This window comes from Myodes glareolus, chromosome 12 (assembly GCF_982192425.1).
Source record: "Myodes glareolus chromosome 12, mMyoGla1.1, whole genome shotgun sequence".
In the NCBI taxonomy this organism is placed as follows: domain Eukaryota; kingdom Metazoa; phylum Chordata; class Mammalia; order Rodentia; family Cricetidae; genus Myodes; species Myodes glareolus.
The window spans coordinates 12,347,975-12,372,197 of record NC_142037.1 but is presented as its reverse complement, the minus strand read 5'-3'; the positions used below and the strand labels follow the sequence as shown (position 1 = coordinate 12,372,197).

Genomic DNA, 24,223 nt, shown 5'->3' with positions numbered 1-24,223 from the left:
TCCTACACATTTACTCTTCAACACTGCACTGTGTGTTGCTACAGATTGTCAGTGACTAGTCCCATTTTAGTTTAGTTTGGGTTTTTTGAGATAAAGTATTGGTGGGGGTTTGCGAGCATGCATGTGTCCATCAGATTCTTCCCCCTTGTGCCTCTGCCTCAGCTGCTGTGTGTGTAGGCATGTACTACCATATGCCATTGATATACATTTTTTCTATTAGAAAAGTAATACATGCATTTTCCTATTATAAAAGTTTATCATGCAGAATTTTGGGAGACTTCTGTTGAGACAACTTGTTTGAATCTCTTATTACAATACTTCAGTGGCAACTGTCTTTTTCCTTTCCTGTGACCTCTTATCTGCTGGCTTACAGACACTCAAGCCGCACATTTCTGAGAAACTGAACTGACCCCTGCCTTCCCTCCTGCAGATCTGGCCAGCCAGCGTGTTGCCATCCCCAGAGGAACCATCCTTCATGCAGTTGCCGAAGCCATAAATCTGAGGACCTTTGATGCTTTTCCTCCACCCTCCAATTGTAATGAACTTAGACTCTTGCTTGTGCACATACCATCTCTCTACTGTTGGACTCTTAGCCCAGACCCTTCTACCTGCATTTCCCCAGAACATCCACCTTTGAGCTTCTTAGGACTTTGTATAGTTCAAGGCTGCAGCTTAGAAAGTAAGGGCCTCTCAGACCTGTTTCCCCTCAAGTGTAATGCTGGTAGCCTTACTTCTACAATGTCCACCCCTCCTCTCTTCCCTCATGGACTCTCACAGCCAGCACCCATACCACCCTGTGTACCCTATCACAGTCTCTTGTGATTGTTGAGTTTTCTGTCTTCTGTAGCAGTGACTGTGTCGTATGGGTACGAGTGGTTAGTCATGCTAGCAGAGAGAAGGAGATAGGAGGGAGACACTCCTGTGAATGAGTACTGAAGCCATTGTGTTTTATGACTCCTCTTGCTTTAAAGTTGATCAGTGATGTGATTAGTGTTCATCTTCCTGGGCCCATCCTAATAGTTGTATAATAAGCAGGTCGGTCAGCTAGGACGGACTCGAGCCCTCTGCATTTCTTGTAGTCCCAGACAGTGCAGCAGAGAGAAACTGGTGCTAAGCCTAGCAGGGTGCCAGGGTGCCAAGGAGGGAGGGTGTGTTCTGGTGACTGGTGTAGGACCAGGGAGGAGGAATCCAAGTGACTGCCTCTGGCTTGCTAGTGTGAGTACCTGAGGCTGTGTTGGGTTTTGACCCATCCAGGTAAGGGAGGTCTACCAGACAACAGGAAGTCCTCGTTAGGAGAGTATGCCACAGGAAATGAGGAGGTGGAGAATCATCCATGTGTGGGAACTAATTAGAGCTAGAAATGGTCATCTAGACATCACCTAAAAGGAATCATGGTCTGTAAATAGAATGACAGAGCTCTGACGTCAGGAGCTGGGAAGGAAAGCAAAGCCTGTGGGTACTGTTAAGGGATCTGAGCAGCTGAGGCTAAAGGCTTGGGCAATAAGAAGCCCATCACTTAGCTTTGTTTCAAGGAGAGAGACAAGGAAGTTCATCTTTGTTTACCTAGCTTAGGATAGATGTCTCAGCACGGATGGTTTCCTCGGCTTCCTGTCACACAGCTCTGCCTAACTCCCATTAGCTCCCCAGCCTGAAGTCAAGGGCCCATCAGCACCTTTTGTTGGATGTGGCACAGCTACCAAAGTCCCTTCCAGCTCTGTGTAAGATTTAAAACAGAATCTGGGCCCAGTCCAGTTGTTTTCTGAGCCAAAGAAGAGGACATCTATGTGCTGTATAGGTTTGCGTTATTTAATCACGAGAGGAGGACTTGGTTGTTGTAGGCGCCCACTTGTTCATTCCAGGCTGCCCAGACTAGAAATAACCACACAGAAACTGTATTAATTAAATCACTGCTTGGCCTATTAGCTCTAACTTCTTATTGGCTAGCCCTTACGTCTTAATTTAACCCGTTTCTGTTCATCTGTGTTTCGTCACGTGGTTGTGGCTTACTGGCAAAGCTCCCACTCAGGCTCATCCGTTCCCAGCAGCGGCTACATGATGTCTCCTTACTTTGCCTTCTTTCTCCCAGCATTCAGTTTGTTTTCCCCACCTACCTCTCTTCTGCCCTGCGCAGGCCCAGGACAGTTCCTTTATTAGCCACTGGTATTCACAGCATACAGAGGGGAATCCCACGTCACTTGATTGTATATCAGGTTTCATTTAAAACAGGGTCATGTAGCTCAGGCTGGTCTCAATCACTGTGTAGCTGAGGGGCTCACAACTGGCACTGCCCACGCTGTCTCAGTTCTCATCCTCCTGTCTCTGTACCTGTGTATGGTGTACATTGTAGGCACGTGCAGCCAGACCTAGCTACTTTGAGCAAACTTTCAAAATAGAATTTTGAGAACTGGGGATGTAGCTCAGTGATTGTTTGCCCAGCACAGATAGTACCCAGCATGGACCAGGTTCTGACTAAGTGGTGAGGAGACTGGCAGCCATAGAAACCTGGCTGGAATTTTCCACTGTGCTTGTCTCTAGAGTGGGATGGGAGTGGGCAATGTGATACCATCTGTTTTTAGTTTTGGGGGGTTTTGTAACAGATGCCCTGGTACCCTGCATCATATCCTTAATTCCCCACCAATATCAACCAAAACTCAAATGCTTGTCGTCTGAGTCTTACCAGAGCCTCGCCCCCCCCCCCAGAACTGTTAGGTTCACCAGGGGAAGGAGGGAAGTTGACTCCCCCCTCCCAAGTCTTCAGCCAGCAGCAACACCCAAATATGGTGCCTCCTAGGCCTCCCTCCCAGCAGTCAGTTGGATTATGGACATCTTTACTCCCTCACTGCCTTTTTTGAGATACCTCCAGTTTTTATCTTGCTAAAACTGCTGATTCAGTTATTGTCAGTAGAGTGGACTTTACAGGTTTTGTGTAAACAAATGCCTCCCCTAATTATACTAATTTCTTCGCAGATGTCTCTGTGAGTAATAGTACCTGTCCTGGTTAGGGTTTCTATTGCTATGATGAAACACCATGACCAAAATCAAGTTGGGGAAGAAAGGGTTTATTTGGCTTATACTTCCATATCACTGTTCCACAGTGAAGGAAGTCAGGACAGGAATTCAAGCAGGGTAGGATCCTGAAGGCAAAAACTGATGCATGGGCCATGGAAGGGTGCTGCTTACTGGCTTGCTCCCCATGGCTTGCTCAGCCTGCCTTCTTAGAGAACCCAGGACCACCAGCCCAGGAATGGCCCCACCCACAATGGACCGTGCCCTTTCCCATCGATCACTAAATAAAATGCCCTAGAGACTTGCTGCACACAGCACTCTGCAGGCACTTTCTCAGTTGAGGTGCTCTCCTCTCAGCTTGTGTCAAGTTGACATGAAGCAGCACAACACACAGCACCTAGGATACTGTGAGGGTGCAGGGAGGCAAAGCAAACATTGTGCAGTGCAAAACAGCACACACATTGCTAAAGTGCAAATTTATTCACAGGTATTCTGTAATAAAATCATTATGTGATGATTTATTACCCCCTCACACACCCAACTTGCCATTGCTTTCAGTTCACTTACAGGAAAATATGAAAACCCAGCACGTAGTTGGCACAAAGAGAGAGAACTCACTATGACTATTATTTATTTACATATCATCTTGTTCTGGAAGAATTCTGCGTGGTTCTTCTGGGAAGACCAAATTATAGCACATGACAGAAAGCTATTAAAATGCTGTGGTACAGAAAGGGGAAGCTCTCTACAGACGCTTAGGCTGTGCGCTGTCAGAGAGCAATCAGAAGGCCCTGTTGGGATCCACCACAGGGTAGAGACGGCTCCATGTGGAGAGGTGCTCGCCACCAAACCTGGATTCCTGAATCTGATCCCTGGAGTTCACGTGCTGAAGAACCAACTTCTGCCATTTGTCCTCTGACTTCTTCATATATGCTGTATGGTATTCACTTGTGCTTATTGCATGGTGGTGGTGCACGCCTTTAATCCCAGCACTCCGGGGGCAGAGGCAGGTGGGTCTTTGCAATTTCGAGGCCAGCCTGGTCTACAAGAGCTAGTTCCAGGACAACTAGGGCTGTAACACAGAAACCCTGTCTCGAAACACCAATAAATAAATAAATAAATAAATAAGACAAATAAATAAGATAAATGAAATAAATATATATAAATGTAAATAAAAACTTTAAAAATCACTTTATATGCCCAAATTGAGTTTACATTTCCATAGTTGGGGGCAGCTGAGGCTGGGAGTGGGAATGGAAGGTAAAGAACAGCGTGCACACTTGACAGCTGAAGATGGGTAAAGGCTTGGAAAGCCATGTGAAGGGCTGTACTTTGTTGCCTCCAGGATGCGTGTCTTAAGCAATAATCTCCACCAGAGTGGATCTCCCCATGCATAGGACTACAAGTGTGGCCTCGCTCCCACAAACCTGTGACTGCAGATTCTTATTTTGGTTGGTAGCATTTTTTCCAGAAGACCGGACATTTCTAGAAAACACTTTCTTCAGTCCCCGAGAGTCTGTGTGGGCAAGGGCTAGGGCGTGCGCCACTGGACTGTCAAGTATTTCAACCTTCAGCCCACACCTCTCCTCAGACTCACAGAGGGGGTGCCTCGCCCGGGTGGGCGGAGACCAGGACACAGGCCAGTGTTCAGGAATTATCTTTGTCTCATTTTTGAAATGCCTTCATCCTTACCCTCTGGCCAGGAAAGAAAGAAAAGCACCATGATTTTTGTTTTGTTTGTCTGAACTAGTTCAGACTTTTTTTAGAATTAGTAAGGAATATGGGCTCTATGCTTTATATAAGATAGCTACAGGAGATTTAACATTTAAATTTGACATTTGGCCAAATGGCCAATAAAGATGGATAGTTCATATGACTAGATTTTTTAGAAAGCCTAGACTAGAATATAGCACAACACAGACAAGTGAAAAGTTGTAGACAGCAGAATAAGCAGAATAGCCAACACTGTGGAAATGGTTAAAGAAATGATAGTTATTTTTACATGCAGCCGATAAAATGATAGTTGTGATGACCTAGAAAGATCACGATTAAAAATATAGTAGGGGCTGAGAGTAGTGGCTGGCGCACCTTTAATCCCAGCACTCTGGGAAGCAGGCAGATCTTCCGTAAGTTTCAGGACACCTAGGATTACATACTGAGCCATGATCTCAAACAGACAAAGATCAACAAACAAAGCAATCTACTAGGATTGGGTATAGTATGCATGCTGGTTTTCCCAGCATTGAGGGAAGCTGAGGCAGGAGGATCACAAGTTTAGAACCAGCATGGGCAACGTGATGAGACACTAGTTATGGGGAATGAGATGGGGGTGGGGCTGGGGTTTGTCACTCAGCTGGTAGAGTACTTGCTGAGCATCTACAGAGCCCTGGGCTCAATCCCCAGTATCAAGTGGAATCTTGGGATTATGGAGGCAGGAGGATCAGAAAGTCATAGACCTGGGTGGCCTACGTGAAACCCTATCTTCTAAAAACAAGACAAAATGAACAATCTAGGAGGTCGGAGAAGTTCTTTAATCCTTCCTACCTCTGTGCCAAGGTGTGATAAGAAAGCAGTTTCAGTAAATTCAGCTTATAAAGGAGCCATTTACATTAACTAGTAGCCCCAACAAACTGAAATGTGACTTTTGGTAAAGACTTTAGAAATTGAAAAACAAATTTCTCTTGCTAGATGCTACACTAAGTTAGTTCTGTTCTCTCCTGTTCCAGGGCATCTGTTATGCACCTTACGCCATACTGGAAACTCGAGAAAAGAGAGCACCCTCTTGATGTCAGCAAGGACCCCCTGAGAAGAGCTGCGAGCCACCAAAATGCTCTCAGTGATGAGAAAGACAAAGCTAACTACATGAAACCAGCTGTCTTTCCTTCAGCCTCCCCTGTCAAAGCAACATCTAGAAAACCTTTTGGGATCCTTTCTCCAAATGTTCTGTGCAGTATGAGTGGGAAGAGCCCTGTGGAGAGCAGCTTGAATGTGAAAGCCAGAAAGAATGTGCCGTCTGCAACAGTGCACCAGAGTGAGGAGGGGCTGCCTGCGAGCTGGGCTATTGTCAAACCTGGAAACACAAAGGAGAAAATTGCATTCTTTGCAGCCCACCAGTATAGCAATAGGATAGGATCTATGAAAATAAAAAGCTCCTGGGATATCGATGGGAGAGCCACTAAAAGAAGGAAAAAATCAGGAGATCTTAAGAAAGCCAAGGTGCAGTTAGAAAGGATGAGAGAAATCAACAGCCAGTGCTGCCAGCCTGAGCCGTTTGCGTGTGGCATCGAGCACTGTTCTGTGCATTATGTGGGTGACAGTGGGGATGGTGTCTATAGTGGGAGGCCTCTGTCGGTGATACAGATGGTTGCCTTCCTTGAGCAGAGAGCCAGTGCTCTGCTAGCTAGCTGTGCAAAAAACTGCACAAATTCGCCTGCCATTGTGAAGATTACTGGCCAGTCCCGAGGTTTGCCTTCTGCACCTGAGCCCTTCTCTGCACCAGGAACTTGTGAAGAACCCACAGAAAGAGGAAATCCTGAAGCTGGCAGATCACAGAGCGAGCCAGTCCGTGTCCTTGACATGGTAGCCAGGCTGGAGTCCGAGTGCCTGAAGCACCAGGGCCAGAGGGAGCCTGGGACCCTGTCACGGAGTAACAGCTTCCGTCGAAATGTAGGCAGGGTGCTGCTCACTAACAGTGCTCAGGCCAATGACAAGAATGGCAAAGGCGCCACAGATGCACCTGACACCCAGGCTCATCCCATGCAGTTAGTGTCTGTGGGTGAAGGACCCTCCACAGCTGACCACTGTTCTGTGAGTGACCAGGCCTGGGATGGTATGTCTCAGGGCTGTCCCTCATTGCCAGCAGTTGTGAGCTTCCAGACGGACAGTACAGAATTAGAACCAGGTCAGCAAACAGCTGTGAGAAACTGCAACCGGCATGACATCGAAATGACAGACACGCTTGATGAGCTGTCCTTTCCTTCTCATACCCGCCTCCAAGCCACTGAGGTGCCCTCAGATGCCATCCGCTGTAGGAGCCGAGCCCTGGGACCACTCACAAAGCCCAGTCCTGCTCAGAGAAAGGAAACTGTGTGCATCAGCATCACCGTGTGCACAGTGGAGACAGCCCAGCCTTCTGCTTTAGATGCCCGTGAAGAGCCTCTCCCGGGGATGCTGTTTTTCCTGTCACCTGGACGGGACCAGCCAGAATGCTCCCAGTTGAAAGAACACACAGCACAAGAGGCTTCAGAGGCCAATAGCCCTCAAGATGCTGCTGAGGGCAACAGCGTATGTGAAGAGAAAGATGTTTCTGTGGAGCCATTTGTCCCAGCAGCCTCTGAGGTAGAAAGTGCATTACCAGTGCTTGAGGCGTCCAGTTGGAAGAAGCAGGTGTCTCAGGACTTCCTGGAGACCAGGTTTAAAATCCAGCAGCTTCTGGAGCCACAGCAGTACATGGTATGCCTGCCTCACCACATCATGGTGAAAATCTTCAGGCTACTCCCTACCAGGAGTCTAGCAGTTCTTAAATGTACCTGCCGCTATTTCAAGTTCATCATCGAATACTACAACATCAGACCAGCAGATTCTCGGTGGGTTCGAGACCCACGCTATAGAGAAGACCCTTGCAAACAGTGCAAGAAAAAGTATGTGAAAGGGGATGTGTCGCTGTGCCGGTGGCACCCCAAACCCTACTGCCAGGCACTGCCTTACGGACCTGGATACTGGATGTGCTGCCACCGCTCTCAGAAGGCCTTTCCTGGCTGTAAGCTGGGCCTTCATGACAATCACTGGTTACCTGCCTGCCACAGCTTCAACCGGGCAATCCATAAGAAATCAAAAGGGAGCGAAACGGAAGAGGAGTGCTGAAGTCCACGTGAGACACCTGGGTCAGCCCCGAGGATGCAACCTCATCTCGCCCTTTAAGAGCCTCTGCTCAGATCAGACTGCCGTGGCTCAGGCAGTTTTTAACTCTGAACTTACCAACGTACATGAGATTCGTTCCATGGTTTTGTATAGTAGTGCCTCACATTAACCCTTTCAGCTGTGCAGAACTGCATGTTTTCCTCCACCAAGGACATTCCGAGGTCACCAAGCAGTCTGCACAAGGGTCCTGACATGTTCCAGTACTGACTGTATTTGAAGTGAGTGGAGAAGAAAGCAAACCTCTGAGAATTCTGCCTAACACTGAAAACTGGGCACCTTCCCTTCTACCTTGTGTGCTTGATCCTGTGAGAATGACGCCTGCGGATGGAGTTTGTGCCCTGTGCTGTTTACAGTGTAGATATGGTTGTGTTTGCATGGGGCTGTGGAAGTGCACATTAAACTTGAGCGCCTTTACCTGGAGACGAGTGCTTTGGCCCCTCTGTAAATGACATGATTAAAACCCAATATTGTATATTATGGACAGTTGACCACAGAATAAGACAGTGTCATATAATAGTCAGATCTAAACATTGTCCATCATCGTCTGGTTTCAATTTTTTTTCTTGAAACTTCAATAAAAATGCACACTTTAAGTGGGGCCGGAGTTTACAGAGATTTGGGGGATGGGTAAGATATATCCTCTTTAGATTTTTATGTGTGAATGCGGGTGGTGTTGGACCCTCTGAAACTGTGCTGGGAACCAAACCTGGGTCCTCAGCAAGAGCAACAAAGTTCCTTTAACTGCCGAGGCATTGCAGGCCAAAGATTTATTTTGTGTGTGCCTGTGCTTGCTTTGAGTGCGAGCGCCCTCGGAAGACAGAGGTGGCAGCCCCTCCACCGTGGAGCTTGACTCAGGCAGTGTGAGCCACCCAACGAACCAAACCCACTCCTGCCCAAGTCACCTCTCCAGCTCTGGAATGGGAGGTTTTTAAAGGTTCTTAGGAATTGAGTTGTAATTAAAAAAAACAAACTTTGATGTATGCTTCCCAGGTGCCTGAGGAGGCCAAGAGAGGGCATCAGACCCAAGAACTGGAGTTAGAATGGGTTTTGAGCCCTTGTGTAGTCTCTCGGAATCAAATCCGGGTCCTCTGGAAGAACAGCCAGTGCTCCTAACTGGTGCAATCTCTCCAGCCCCATTAAGGACCTAAAGTTTTGTTGTTCTGAAGCCATTTGGCTTATGCCAAAAACAGAACTGTAGGGACAAGGCAAGCATTGCAGAGCTTGAGGCATCCCTGGGTTAAAATTTTCAAGCACACCCTAAAAAAATTATTCAAAGGAAGGGAGATGGCACCGAAAGTTAGGGCTGTAAAAAAATAAAAGCTAGGTCGGTCTGAAATCAGGCACGCATGCCCACACACAATCACATGCGTGCATGCACACACACACACACACACACCATGTTATTGTAGTTGTAGGCAGGGAGGACAGATGACAAATGTGGGCGAACAATGGGAAGGAAAGAGCAGTGGTTCCCTTTTAAGGAGGATACAAACTTGGCCAGGACTCGCAGGGAGCAGAGGTCAGGACGGCAGCTAGGTAGAGCTGGCTTGACCTATGTTGAGCAAAGTGGCTTCCAAACTGGAATTTAATTGTTTTGAGTTTTTAAAAGATTTTAAAGTGTGTGTGTGTACATACATGAGTAAGCCAGGTGTCAGATCCCCTGCACATGGGTTTACAAGTTATGATGTGAGTGTTGGGAGCCAAACTTGGGTTTGTGGCTCCTAACTGCTGAACCATCTCTCTGGTTTGGTTTTTCTTTTATCCTTAACCATAACTGCTGAGGGCAGGCTGAAACTGCAAAGTGACTATGCCAGGGAGGCCACCCCTGACAAACGGGCCATGCTATGCTGGCCTGCAGACTCAGGCTGAGAACAGCTGTCTTCAAGACATCTGCTGTTGATTTGTGCAGACTGGCAATCAGTATCCAGTAAGTTTGCGTTGTCTAATCCCTCCTAATGTGAGATTAAAGGAGAACCCCACAGGACAGAAATGGTGTGGCCTACCTCATGCACTGTGTTCAACTGTTGCTGGCCATGGTTCTCCCCATGGATGCACAGGATAAATAACTGGGTTTTCATGAGTCAGCATTCCTTGCCTGGTTATCACATGCTAGACAGCTGTGTGGGGCTGGGCTGACTGAGCCGGGGCACAGGATGGCCCCATGCCACTTGGCATTACCTCAGAAATAGATGGCCCAGTTTGACCTGTGGCAGGACAGGGTTCCCCGTGCTGAAAGTGGGCTTTTGCTAGTTGTATCAGAAAACACCCATGCTGGTCCCTACTGCCAGAAGGTAATGCTGCTTTTTGAGAAAGACTGTGTGGCCCCCTAGTGTCGAATGTAGAAATAGCCCACTCTTTGATTTGGTTTTTAAGATTTTACATGAAGATGTTTTTGCCTGCATGTATGTGTGCCGCATGCATGCAGTCCTGTGGAAGCCGAAAGGGCATCATGTCCCCTAAAATTGGAGTTGTACTTGAGATCTGTCCTGTAGGTGCTGGGAACGAAACCACAGTGCTCTGAAACCCCCAGGAGAACATGGTGCTCCCTTCCTGTATCGCTAAAGGCCCCTGACAAACATTCCAGGGCCCTCCCCTCCCCTAGCAGCCAAAGAACACCTGCAACTTCAGCTCCTTCAGCCTCGCCGACCCGTGCTTCTCCCACCTCATTTCAGGTCCATCTGTGGCTACATAGTGAGGCCTCTCAACAAAACCCCAGAACATAGCTCCACTCCTGCACCTGCTGGAACGCAGCTATCTCCTTTTCTGGTGCCTCTCAGGTGCCCCAACACAACCCTCTGTATCTATGGAGTTCCGTAGACCCATAGGGCAGCTAGTTTGAACTGCTATCTTCACTGCCTTGTGGAACACACTTCATGTTTGCAATCATGTTTGATCAGCAAGCTCTCTATAGTTGAGCCAAAATCCCAACCCTTTTCACATTTTTTTTTTCGAGATATGGTCTTAGGTAGCCCAGGCTATCCTCACATTTATGATCTTCCTGCCCCAGCCTGGGATTACAGGCATGTACCACCAGACCTGACTTCCTAGTGCCAGCTCAATGTGACAGGTGCAGGCATGTTTGGACGGCACTGACTCCCTGGACAGAGCTGATCCCAGGGGTCCATGCTTGTCTAGAGAAGTTCCTACAGGAGCTGTGGCTGTTTTGTTCCAACCCAACAACAGATGCTTGCTATACACTACGGTGGCTGTGGGCAGGTACTTATGGCCTGGCACTAGTGTTCCCTTAGGCTCTGTCTACTCACCTTGGTCATGTGACATTCAGTGGCTCTTAGCCTTCCGGGCACCTTGGACAGTTTTCACATGAGACTACCAGCTCTTTGCCACATCAGTTGGTACCATTTCTTTGCTGAGCAATTTGTCTTCCTTCACCCACCGACTGCATCACATACACCGTAATCATTTGACACTAAGCCCTTCTTCGCACTGAACAGTGCCAATAGTCAATGAATGTGACCCACTGCACATCGGGTACTAAGTCCTGCAATTGTATGTTGTGCACAGTAGAATTCTTATCGTCTGTTTCCTTTGGGTTCAAGTGGACTAGTGTTAGAAGTGTGGGGAGTACACCACCCCTTCTGACATGCACACCACTCCCAACTTTATGGACATTTATGGCCAGAGCTGATGTTTGCAAAGCCTCGTGGGAAGAGCAAACAGTTTTGGCACCTTTGGGTGCCCTACATGTATCTGTGCCTAGCTGTTGAAGCAGAACCTCAATGGAGCAGCACCCCACTCTGGGTGGCTGAACTTGCTCCCTGGGGGAAGTCACTAGAGTTAGCAGCTGCGAACAGAACTGGAACGGAGCAGAGGTGGCATCCCTTGTGGAAAGAGAAAACCTACTTAGAGCAGTGAGGGGCAGCAAGATGGTTTGTCTGGTAAAGGCGCTGGCTGTGCGAGCCTGGCAGCCACTTAGGGGACAGAGCAGGGACTCCACAGACTCCTCTACATGTTTGTATCACATGCCCCCCCCAGTAAGAACTGTCATTTTTTAAAAAGCCAATGAAACATTTTTCACCTTTTCCTAAGGTCCCTTAGGAGAACAGAGGTATCTGTGTTCGAGGGGCTTTGTTTTCCACTGGTATTGGGAGTCCAACCCAGAGGCAGGCTAGGTAGCTGGGTTACCAGTAAGCTGCAACCCTGCCCTTTAAGAGTTGGTTTGTTGCATTTGAATTTTGAGATGGATTCCAAGTTGCTCAGGCTGACCTGAATTTGTTTTGTCGCAGCCTTTCCAGGGTTGGATGAGTCACCATACCTGCTCCCTCTTTATTTGGGGCAGGGTTTTTCTGTGTAGTCCTGGCTGTCCTGGAACTTATTCTATAGACCAGGCTGGCTTCACAGAGTGCTGGGACTAAAATCGTGCACCACCACCGTCCAGTCCTCCTGACTTCTGGCGGGGTCTCATGGAACATGGAATACTCCTGGTGTACTCCTAGGTACTGACATTACAGAGATGTGCCATCATACTTATACATATCAAACCATATTTTAGGGTGGGTTTGCAAAAATCAAAACAAGGTCTTGAATATTTTCACTTTGAAATAAGCACATGGGAACTAGGTTCTCATTGAGCACTGAGGGGAAGTGGCATATGGCCAAATTTACTCTTGAAAATGTGGTGCCCACCACTTAGTCAAAGGCAGCTATTACCAGCATATAGCATGTCATGTCAGCCAGGTAAGGCTAGCTGATGCAGCTGTGGTGAGCAGTGTGCAGACACAGGTATACAATCTGCTGTGCCTTTCAATGACCTCCCTTCCTCCCTCCCTCTTCTGCACACACTGAACCACAAAATCAAGCACTGGGTCTATGACCTGATAAGAGGCTCCATCATGGAGTATTTTCATGTTTTTTTTTTTTAAATCAGTGGCCAGATACAATCAGAAAAATGGAAAGTTGCATTTAATCCAATTCGTCCCTGCTACATTGTGTTATCACATGACCCGTATGCATAGCTGTGTTTGGTAGGAGTTGAGCCAAGCTTGGTCTGCCCAGCCTTTCTTATTCTGGGACCAAGCTGCTGGTCTTTGCTGTCCTCCATCTCTATCCTCGGGGCTGCAAGGAGTGCAGTCGCTGGCTCTCTCTGGCCTTATTTCCCTCCCAGACAGCAGGAGTCTGGCTGTCCCGGGTTAAACTGGGACCTGTGGCATGACCAGCAGTCTTGGCCCAGGCCTTGAACCTGCTAAGTGGATTCTGAAGGCAAATGACTACAGTGAAAATGAGCAAGTCCATGTGTTTATTTATAAGGGTGTGGATATAGGGGTGTGCCTCCTCAATATTTGCCAAGCCCAGGGCAAAGACAGAAAACCCACCTTCATCCCATCCTCCACTAACTACCTCTGCCCCCTTTCTGTCCCCTGCAAGAGGCACACATTCAAACATGGCAGGGCTTGTTGAGACTAACTAGAAGCCCTGGCTATCCTGGGAACTTACTATGTAGACCTGGTGTCTTAGGGTTTCTATTGTGGTGAAGAAACACCATGACCACAGAACTCTTATAAAGGAAAGGCATCTAATGAGGGTGGCTTACGTTTTCAGAGGTTCAGTCCGTTACCATCATGGTGAGACAGTGACATGCAGATAGATGGCGCTGGAGAAGTAGCTGCGTGTTCTACATCCTGGTTTGTAGGCAACAGGAAACGGTCTGTTTCAATGGGAGTAGCTTGAGCATATGTGATCTCAAAGCCATCCTCCACAGTAACAGGCTTCCTCTAACATGGCCACACCTCCTAATTGTGGCACTCCCTTTGGGGGCCATTTTCTTAAAGCCATCACACCAGGCTAACTTCCAACTCAAGAAAGACCTACCTCTGCCTCCCACCAAACAAAACACTTAAAGTCTCTTCTCTCTGTGGAGGACAAAGCTCAAGGCTCACCCTTAAACTATAGAATCAACTTCTGGAAGTGGGAGTCCAAGGTGGCAGTTTCACATATAGTGAGGTCTGAGGGCTCATAGGCCTGGGAAGGAATGTAAGAAATAGATGGGATCGAACAGGAAGGCATCAAAAGTTGCCCACTGTTTCCTGGCCACTGAGAAGGAAGTAGTGAACCTGGAGGAGCAAATGGGAGACAACCCAAGAAAGCCCTGTGTAGAATACACGAAGCAAGAATGCAGTCACTGTGTCAGAGAGACTGTCTCCATGTACAGCCCCTTAAAGGCTGCTTAGAATATCCTCCTCTGTGCTTGGAAGAAGAAACCTATTGCCTAAATCTTCAGGCTCTTCCAGAGGCCCTTAGTACTCAGATATTACAATTTCAGGTTGATTAATTAATTAGTGAGACCATGAGCAAATCTCTACATAAGTTCTATTATTGCTGATCGCACTTGGGAAGCAGAGGCAGGCGGATCTCTAAGTTCAAAGCCAGCCTGGTCTACCGAGTGAGTTCTATGACAGCCAGGCTGCTATATAGAGAACCCTGTCTTGAAGAAAAAAAAATTCTATTTCCCCTTGACCGTGCCACTCTACTCCAATGATCTTAGTACAAAGAGGTGTAGAAAGAAAGGTGATTTCACGGGAACGAAGGAGTGCCCAGATGCAGAATTTCTAGCAAGTTCCCAAGCTGATACTGATTTTGCACAGTTATAGGCTCATACCAGTAGAAAGCAAGGATGTTGGAGCAAGCCTCTTGGGCATGTCCAGTGCAGCGGAAGCTCGCAGCTCTTGGGGTCTTTCTCTAAGGCCATCAAGGAGACAGAGTTCCCTGATGCCGTCAGTGGCAGCACCACAGACAGCGGATTTCCCTGTCAATACCAGACCTCCTCCTACTTGGCTGCGGCTCAGATCATCTGCCTGTCACTGCTGCGGCCTGGTTGCTGCTGCCAAACCAGCTAGCAGTTATCCAAACTGAGAGCTATGTATGTATTCGTTTATACTCTCAGAATGTCTTCAGAATTTTTAAAGTTAGGAAAATGCACTACTAGTAGGAAAGTATTTCCCTCAACATCTGGGTGGCTTTGGAAGTCAATAAATACTAAAAAACATATTCAAAGGTAAGGGGTACAGGATGATGATGTGGGTTCTGGGTTAACCATACCAGAATCAGAGTCTTCAAAGAGCTCTCTCTCAACTGGCCCACCCATTCTCACCACAGACCTTGAACCTCCAATCAATTTCTTGGCTTTCGAAAAAAGATTTCTAAGCTTGGGCATGGTAACAAATGCCTTTAGTTCCAGCACTCACGAGGTAGGCAGGGCAAGTGGATCTCTGTGAGTTTTACATTAGCCTGGACAACAGAGCAAGTTTCAGGCCAACCAGAGCTTTACAGTTAGACTCTGTCTCAAAAAAGAAAAAAAAAATCTGTTAAGACTTATTTGTGTGTATGAATGCTTTGCCTGCATATATGTATTTACAGCACATGCATCCCATGAAACCCAGAAGGCGCTGGTGCCCTGGAACAACCGTGTGGGTGCTGGGAATTGAATCAAGGTCCTCAGCAAGAGCAGCCAGCACTCTTAACCTCTAAGGCCTCTCTCCAGCCTCAATCTCTTGCATTTTAGAAACATTAGTTTCCATCAGACCCCCTCTCACATCCCAGTCCCTTGTACTCGCAGCCAAGTCTGCAGCCCTGAGTCTAACCGCTGGACACGGGAGAATGAGAAGACGCACACGAGTTCTCATTTGGCATCCACATGTGTATACACACAAAATAATTTTTAAAATTAAGTTTTCCACCCTGGTGGTTTGAGGTGTTTACAAAAATTTCACTTCATCTATTTAACTCTAGGGGTAAGAACCCCCTTCTCAGGCTATTTTCTCAGCAGATGTTTGAATGGAGGTGATGGATGGCTTCACAGCCGAGGTGCTTAGATGTCACGCCCAAGCCTGGGCTCAAGCATCCTGTCACACTTTACAAACGTGCTTCTACCTTCTAGAAGTTACCTTTCCTACCCATCTGCCTCACTTCCTGCATCACACAAAGGGAACTGTGGATGAGAAACCTCCCCTTTCCTTTGTACACTACACGGAAACTTGCTTCTGGCTGCTACCTATGAAAATGGAAAGGCAGGAACTCTGAAGCCCAAACTCTTTTGAAGAACCTCCCGTCCCAGGTAAAGAATGAACGGGCATGAGAAAGCCTTCAGTGTCCTTCCTGAGGGCCCAAACTGCTCAGTACAGTCACTCCTACCCTCTACTCTTCAACACTACCTGGAAGCTACAAGTGCCTGTCTGAGATTAATTACAAAAAGGATTTCCCAAAGCTAGCAGACTCCTCTTGGGTTGAGAAGACCCTCTAACATTAACTCTGTTGACCTGAAGAGTGAGCAGGTTCCATGTGGACATCTCCGAGGCGCACTCCTCTCCCAGGTCAAGCCTCAGGGTTATGGCTATCAAAGAAAAACACATCTTTTAGAGAATGAAATGTAACTGATAAACATATTTTCTTGTTTGCCAAAGATAGGCCATCATTATTAAAGGCACCATAATCGGTAACATTAAAAACAAATTTCTTACCTAGCAAAATATTCTTTCTTGCACCCTCATTAACCTGAGTGTAGCGGCAGAAATGAACGGTAACCAGGAAAAGTCACACGCAGCAAAATACTGTTAAAGGATTTATTGCAGTAATACAATAAAAGCTTAGAAAACATTTGTGTGACTCACCCTGACGGGGAAGTCTCAAGCGCAGCGAGGGGACTCCGGCACTGCAACCCTTCCCCAAAGCACGCCCAACTCCTCGTCCACGGTGTCCACCATACCATAGGGACTGACTGTCTCTCCATTAAGTTACACTCTTGGTTCTATTCACTTACATAAAAATGCCTTTTATAAGACCATTTAAAGCAGCCTACGTGGTGCCTCTGAGTTTCTATCAGTATTACCTTGTTTCAATAAATCATTTTAAAATGGAAAACGTGGCCAACTTCTATGGCTTTTGGTTTACAAAAATACCAGCTTCATTGTTTCTGAAAGCTGTTTACAGATGGTCCTGGCACCTACATGAAAGGTTTTATTGAGCAGCAAAGAGTACGGGGGAAACAGTGGTTGAAATGTGTACTTAGGAATATTTACAACAGGTGGATCCAGTGCAAAATCATGAACCTCGATTATTTCAGCAGCCTAGGCGGTCATCGACTGTGACATAAAGTGACAGAAGTGCCTCTACTTTACACTATGACCAAATACCTATCAGGCCTCACTCCCGCATCCGTTCTAAGAGCTATGGGCAGGAGTCCGTGACGTCTGCACTCTCTGTACAGCTCATGGGTCCTTTCCCAGTTGGTATCTGCTCATTCCAGACTCAGCCTACAGATTCTAGAAGGAGATGGCAAAATACAAGTCCAACAGTGGTGAGGCTGAGCATGGAACAGACGTCAGTCAATGATGCCTGCAGGAGGGAAGCAGCCTCCTCCCCGGGTGGAGTATCTCGAGTGGGAACATGGGGCTCCTTCTTCCTACAAGTCTACAACAGCAAATGCTTGCTAGCACCTCAGTCTGCAAAGCAACAACTATAACAACGTGAACAGAAGCCAGGGTGCGGCAAACTGCTGAAGGACTTGCCTGAGGTGCCACCGCACCGGTTCAGCCAGGAAGGTATGGCACTGCCGCAGGGGAGGGGCGGTTTCCAAAAGATTTCTGTGGTCTGTTACACAGGACTTCTCTCTTTTTTGTTGAAGTTATTAAAAATAAAAAAAGAACTACTTCCAAGTTTTACTATAATGCCTCTCATTATAATCTTCTGTAAGATTGTCATTAAAATGGTCTCTTGGAGGAAATCCCTTGAGCACTTCCTGGGACAGCTGCACAGTGCCCTGCAATGTGCGGCCTCTGGAGCCACGGATACCCCATGGACAAGCGGGGGTTCCCCGGAACACCTGCTACTAGTTAACCCCCTCCAAGAAACTGCAAGAGAACAAGCACTTAATCAAGTGTTCAAGCTGCCCAGGCAGCGTCCAGCTCATACAGGGATGGTGGTGAAAAGTCCACTTTAACTGTGTGTAGCACAGACATCGCCAATGACTTAAACAAGAGCACAAGAGCCCTGTCCCAACATCTCTAAACGTCGCAGCTAGGACTCCCGACTCGTGGAAGAAAGACCGTGGTTTCTTTGGTGTGTGGCAGAGAATCAGGAATGTGATGCATGACGACAGCAGAGCAGTCCCCAACTGCCCTCCAGGAGCCCACCGCCCCGACACCAGCCTCCCCGGAAGACCAAAGCAGTCTCTCAAAAGATGACAGAAAAAACAAACTCGGCTTTTGTCTTTCATCCCTCACCACCAAGAAACTTTTCCTTGTGACCTGACAAAGTCTAGAACTTACGTCAGGGGACTCTAGGCATCCCAGACACCAGCACACTGTGGGGTCTAAGGTCTAGGACCGGGGGCCAAGGAGGCCCTGAGCATGGTCCCCATCACAGGCCACCTGAGAGGCACGTGTGCTGGCCCTCACACTAGGTTATTAGAGTGCAGTTGAAAAGATCTCGCGTGTTCTGGTCGACACTCATTAGCGGTGTCCAGTGTAAGCTTTGAACCAGGAGGTCACCGAGGCTGCAGCAGAGGAAATCATCCCACCCGCACTGCTGCTGGCATTGGGTGGGGAGGCCTGGGTACTCTGGCTCTGGGAAACTTCCACTGGCTGGGAAGGGATGTCACAGAATCGGGGGCTCGGCAGGTTCTCCCAGTCTGTGCCCAGGTCAGTCTCCTCATCGCTTACACGCTCGTCTCCACTCACGTCTGATTCTCCAGCCACTCCAGGGTCCACAAATTCCATGGACTCCTCAAGGTCTGCTCGCACTTCAAAGGGTCCTGACCTGTGTGCACACAGAAGGGCTGCATAAGCACCATTCTTCCACCCCAAGAGCATCTGAGCTGGGTATTACTTACCGGGTATGGAGAGGAGAGAGACCCACCCTGCTGCATCCCTTTATTCTGTGAGAGCCAGACAGCGAGCCCAGTGGAGCAGGCACAGCACAATGGCCAGGAACGACTCTCTGCTCCTACCTTTCTTTTAGAACGTAGGTCCACCAGGCAAGCTGGCCCACAAGCTTCTGGGTGGTTCTCCTGTCTGTGCCTCCCGTCACAGACTACAGATGTGTGCTACCTCACCCAGCTGAGGTTCTTCATGGGCTCACTGCTTGTACAGCGAGCCCAACTACTACAACTACTTAGTGAGCCATCCCCCTAGCCCCGTATCTTTTCTCTTCACTGAGGATGTTTTTTAATTGAATAATTTCTTCCAGGCAAGTAATTTGCATCCTCTGTCTACCTTTCTACTAGGCTGCTTTCCCCTTGCTGATTGAAAGACTGACCTCCTCTAGATTTTGATTTGCGCTCTAGTATAAACATTACAAACCTCTTTACTGTCTCTCTGTTTAAGATATAGGGCCTCTCCTACTGGAGTCAGCCAGTTCCTACATAGTAATGTGTGTGGCGCCTTTCATTTAAAGGGTTTTGAGGTGTTGGCTTGGTTAAAATTTCTCTCATTACCCTATGGGTATAGACCAATCTTTTCTCTTAGGTCTTTTATATATCACTTAAAAACAGGGTCTTTTATTTCTGAAACTTGTTTTTATATATAAAATATTTATATATAAAATATATAAAATCCAAAACCCCACCCTTCCTTCACTTAATGCCAACTAGCCCAGCTGTATTGACTATGATTATCCAATTCAGTAGGCAGCTGGAACAGTCCTGTAGGCGCACGGTCTACTTCAAGGTGAAGCTTTCTTTTCTAACTACTACACATACTATTATTTAGATGCTTACAGCATCTTTCTTAATGGGGGCAGTATTTGAGATAAGGTCTTACTATGTAGCCAGGCTAGCCTCAAAGTCACATTCTCCCTTAGTTCACTAATACTGAGATTAAGCAAACTTCTTTATTTTTTTTTTGTTTGTATTACTGGGGAGAGGATGCCATAGCAAGCATGTGAAAGTCATCTCTCTCCTTCTACCACATGGGGCATGGAAATCCAAGTCGGATGAAGTACCTTTACCCCTTTATCTACTGAGCTATCTCACTGCCCCTCCCCTGGACACCTTTTTAAAAATTAACTTTATATACCCTGTTTGGAATGGGGCCAGCCCATATTATTCTTACTCTGCCCTTGCTGTCAATGGTTTGGGTGAACTTTGGAGTCAGTTTGTCCACTCTGAAATATTTGCTGTACTTTTCACCAGTCTCCCTTTTGGAAAGAAGGGGCACATCTTTAGCTGAGAAAATGATAAAGGATTTCAGTGTGTCAGACTTGCTTCATCCAAGCAACCCCTTATCCAGTTCCAAAAGCCATTCAAGAACTATGTACCAAATAAAATCTCACTTTTTTTTTTTCCACAAATGCTCCCCAACTGGAGAGCTGAAAATATGAGTCACTTTTACCACTTAGCATGCCCCTGCCCCTTTAAGACAAGACCTTACCAAGTTGCTTAGGCTGGTCTTAATTTTGTGGTCCTCTTACCTCAGTTTCTGAGTGGCTGGATTACAAGTTTTGACAATTTAGCCAGCCAAAATAATATGCATACTGATGAGAGCAAGGACAATTGGCAAGAGCCTAGACCAGGGTACAAAAGATGAGCCGCATCTAGATGAGCCACTCTTTGGGGTTGAGTGACTGAAAAATTATCTAGAGCAAATCATGGACCAGCGTGGTGTTCATTGTTGTTGATTTCTTTCCTTCCTTCCTTCCTTCCTTCCTTCCTTCCTTCCTTCCTTCCTTCCTCCCTCCCTCCCTCCCTCCCTCCCTCCCTCTTTTGTTGTTGTTGTTATTGTTGTTTTTCCTTGAGACAGGGCTTCTCTGTGTAACAGTCATGGCTGTCCTGGAACTTGCTTTGTAGACCAGACTGGCCTCGAACTCACTGAGGTCCACCTGCCACCCAAGTGCTGGGATTAAAGACATGCACCACTACACCTGGCTGATTTCTGTTTTAAGAAGATGAATTTCAAGCGAGCTCACTCTATGAACTCCCAATAGTTCTAACAAACGGTGAGCAGACTGACTTGGTGATGAGAACAGTCCACAGACAGAGGATATGCAAGCACAAAGGAAAGCAGACAGGAGGCAGCACAGCGGCTGGGGCCAGTCAGAAAGGAAATGAGCGGGGCTCAAGAGAAGCACAGGGTGGGCATTGGGACTCCTCTATTTCATGTCACATGCTAAACGGGCACTACTGCGCTTTCTCTCAAGTGACTGCAACACGCGAGTAGAAGACCACTACTTCTCTGCTTCCTCCGCAGAGGACTGCACAGCTTTTGTCCTGGTCAGAGGTCTGGGACTTGGGAACACTAGATACTACACCAGTGTGCGTCCTGGTTCTACTTAAAAGCAGCCACAGAGAAACAATGCTTAGAGAAAAGCTACACACACAACTTACCTGCCTAGGTGCTCGGAGTGTGGGCTGACCAGGTGCATTAGGTTTCTGAGTGTGTGCAGTGGTTGTAACTGATCTAAATTCACATGCTAGAAAAAAGCAAAGGCTTGGTCACTACTTTCAAACACAGCAAATTAATAAAGAGCTGAAAGCCCAGGCTCGTACCTGCGAGGAACAAAGGTAAAGGATGTTCGCGTTCAGCTTTCTCACCGCGCGCGTCAGTTTCTGTTTGCTGAGGTTTTCTCCACAGAACTCACTGTAAGACAAGGGTAGGACTTCTGTTACAACGTTCCTTCTGAAGGGTATGTCTTAACTTCCAGTACAGCACATTCTTCCCCCATAGTAAACTGCCGGGAACAGACACTTCCTAAGTACTGAACTACCATTATGGGGATAAGTTCCCCGTCATCAACAGAAACTGCAAATGCGTGTCCCTGGGTGACTAGGGAAAACTCAACCACCAGCCGCTCTGTGCAGAATGGCAGCTGGGAACTTATACAGGGGTCCCATGGGGCACACGTGTCCTCCTCTTCATCTCTGCTCCTCCCACCTCCCGGAACTTTGCGCCTTCTCTGCCTGCAGCTTTCTTCCTTGGCGTCCCCATCCATGGCTTGTTCTCTTCATGCCTTGAGCTATGGATATAGCTCAGAGGAAGAGCATTTGCTCATCTGGGTTTCAATTCCCTAGTATATGAAAAAACAAAAACAGGAGAAAAAGCCACATACGCCTCCTGCTTCCAATGCTCTCCACCTGCATGGATCCCCCTCGGAGAGGCTAGGTTACTTGAGCACACATGCCTAAAAGCCTGGCAACCAGACTACTGAGGTAGGAGGAGCCTTCAGGCCACCCCAGCCTGGTCTACAATTGAGTTCCATGACACCCAGAGCTGTTACATACAGAAACAAAGTCTCAAAGAAAAGGAAAAGAAGAAAAGCTGGGCAATGGTGGCGCACTCCTTTGACCCCAGAACTTGGGAGGCAGAGCAGGCGGATCTCTGTGAATTTGAGGCCAGCCTGCTCTACAGAGAATTCAAGGACAGCCAGGGCTTGAGAAAATCTGTCTGAAAAAAATATAGTAATAATGCAAACATGCAAGTTTCATAAGAACGAAAGAGCCCTCCCCACCCCTGTCCTGTCTCGTTCCCTTGGCCCCAGCACACAGGTCTGCAGCATCCTCCCTGCACCCCCTGGTCCTTCCTTCGGTTATTTCCCCAAGAACCAGATGGATTTTCTGTGGACTCCTCAGATTTCACGCACAACTGTAACACAATGAGACTGTCGATATCTTCTGAAACAATCTCAATATTTCTATTTCTGTCAAGTCAATATTTCTATTTCTGTAAGGGCACGCCAGGAACACGAGAAATCGATGAAGACGGGATTGCCCCTTGAATTACTTGCCTGTTGCACAGCTTTTTGGGAAGATTGATATCAAGTATGTGAGACACAATGTTGACAAGCTGAGTGGCGTAGCACAGCGCGGCACTGATAGTGTAGGCAGGGTTGTTGTGTTCCATGTCTGAGAACGGACACAAAACACATAAAGGACCTCCGCATCAGTACAAATATCAAAAACCCAGATTTTCACTTGTAGTTTCATAGTTACTGATACTAGGTTTCACTCTTCCTGTATGGTCAGACACAAACAGTCCTTGATTGGACCTGGCAGTATATTACCTAACAGTGACCTAATTAGCCCACTGTGGTGACTCCTATCTGTTAATGTCAACCGTGAGAGGCTGAGGCAGGAAAATCACAAGTCTGAGGCCATCTTGAGCTACATGAGACCCCAGGGCCTAGGGAGGGATAATGGGACTGGAGAGGTGGCTCAGCAGTTAGGAGTGCTTGATGCTCTTCCAGAGGCCTGGAGTCCAGTTCCCCACACCAGTGATGAGTGGCTCACAACTGTACGTAACTCCAACTCCAAGGTGATCCGAAACCCTCTACTGGCTTCCACACTTGTATACATGCACTCACACAGACAAACAGGTACACATAGTTAAAAATAAATGTTTAAAACAGACAAGGGCTAGGCTATAGCTTATGATCAGACATTTGCTTGCCTTACATGCAAAGGCCCTGGGCTTGATCTCCAGCAAAGTCCAACTCAAATGTCACCTCCTCAAAATTTCCTGTTGTTGTTTTTCAAGAAAGGGTTTCTCTGTGTGGGCTGTCCTGGACCTTGCTTGGTATCCCACTCTGGCCTCAAATGCAGAAATGCACCTGCTCTGCCTCCTGAATGCTGGAATTAAAGGTGTGCTAATTCTTTAAGAAAGGCCTTTCTTGGCTGGGCAGTGGTGGCACACTCCTTTAATCCCAGCACTTGGTAGGCAGAGGCAGGCAGAGCAAGCCCTGTGAGCTCAAGGTCAGACTGGCTAGTTCTAGGACAGGCCCCAAAGCTACAGAGACACTGTGTGTGTGTGTGTGTGTGAGAGAGAGAGAGAGAGAGAGAGAGAGAGAGAGAGAGAGAGAGAGAACGAGAGAGAGAGAGAGAGAGAGAGAGAGAGAGAGAGAGAGAGAGAAAATATATAGGTCTTTCTTGACTAAGAATAGTCAAGGATTGTCTCTTCCTTTGTACCTTTGCCCTACCCCAGAATGTGCTGACTGTTATCTCAGCACCCACAAAGGGTATGGTTTCCTCACCTTTCTTTACAGCCTGGGATGGCTAATTTTGGTTTGTTTATTTTTTTGAGACAAGGTTTCTCTGTACCTTTGGAACCTGTCCTGGAACTAGCTCTAGTAGACCGGGATGGCCTTGAACTCACAGAGATCCGCCTGTCTCTGCCTCCCGAGTACTGGGATTAAAGGTGTGCGCCACCACAGCCCAGTGGGTTTTAATAAGTTAGTTTTAATAAGCAACTTAACACACCTAAGATCTCCAGTAATGTCCAACTAAAACCATGTGCCGAACTGTCAAATGGGCCGTTCTTCTCTGCAGGAGCCAAACTGCAGGGCATTTCAGCTCCCGTTT

At 47.4% G+C, this 24,223-nt stretch overlaps 2 protein-coding genes across 7 annotated transcripts in view; one reads left to right on the top strand and one right to left on the bottom strand.

The window, feature by feature from the left end:
• The window catches only part of Fbxo34 (F-box protein 34), a 67,535-nt gene extending 59,011 nt beyond the window's left edge, over window positions 1–8,524 (top strand). For 5 of the 6 annotated variants that reach the window (XM_048429954.3, XM_085698490.2, XM_085698489.2 and 2 more), the window contains one exon: window positions 5,733–8,524. In XM_048429954.3, the coding sequence (XP_048285911.3) occupies window positions 5,733–7,869 (2,137 nt within the window). In that variant the 3' untranslated portion in view covers window positions 7,870–8,524. Of the gene's footprint in view, window positions 1–430; window positions 536–5,732 lie in introns of all 6 variants that reach the window. The other variant, XM_085698491.2, reaches the window with a different exon arrangement.
• Window positions 8,525–16,485: 7,961 nt separating this feature from the next.
• The window catches only part of Atg14 (autophagy related 14), a 36,730-nt gene continuing 28,992 nt past the window's right edge, over window positions 16,486–24,223 (bottom strand). Inside the window, exons 7-10 of the mRNA XM_087911981.1 lie at window positions 22,650–22,771; window positions 21,419–21,505; window positions 21,257–21,342; window positions 16,486–18,693 (exon numbers count right to left, since the gene is read on the bottom strand). Coding sequence (XP_087768107.1) covers window positions 18,387–18,693; window positions 21,257–21,342; window positions 21,419–21,505; window positions 22,650–22,771 — 602 coding nt within the window. The 3' untranslated portion in view covers window positions 16,486–18,386. The remainder of the gene's footprint in view (window positions 18,694–21,256; window positions 21,343–21,418; window positions 21,506–22,649; window positions 22,772–24,223) is intronic.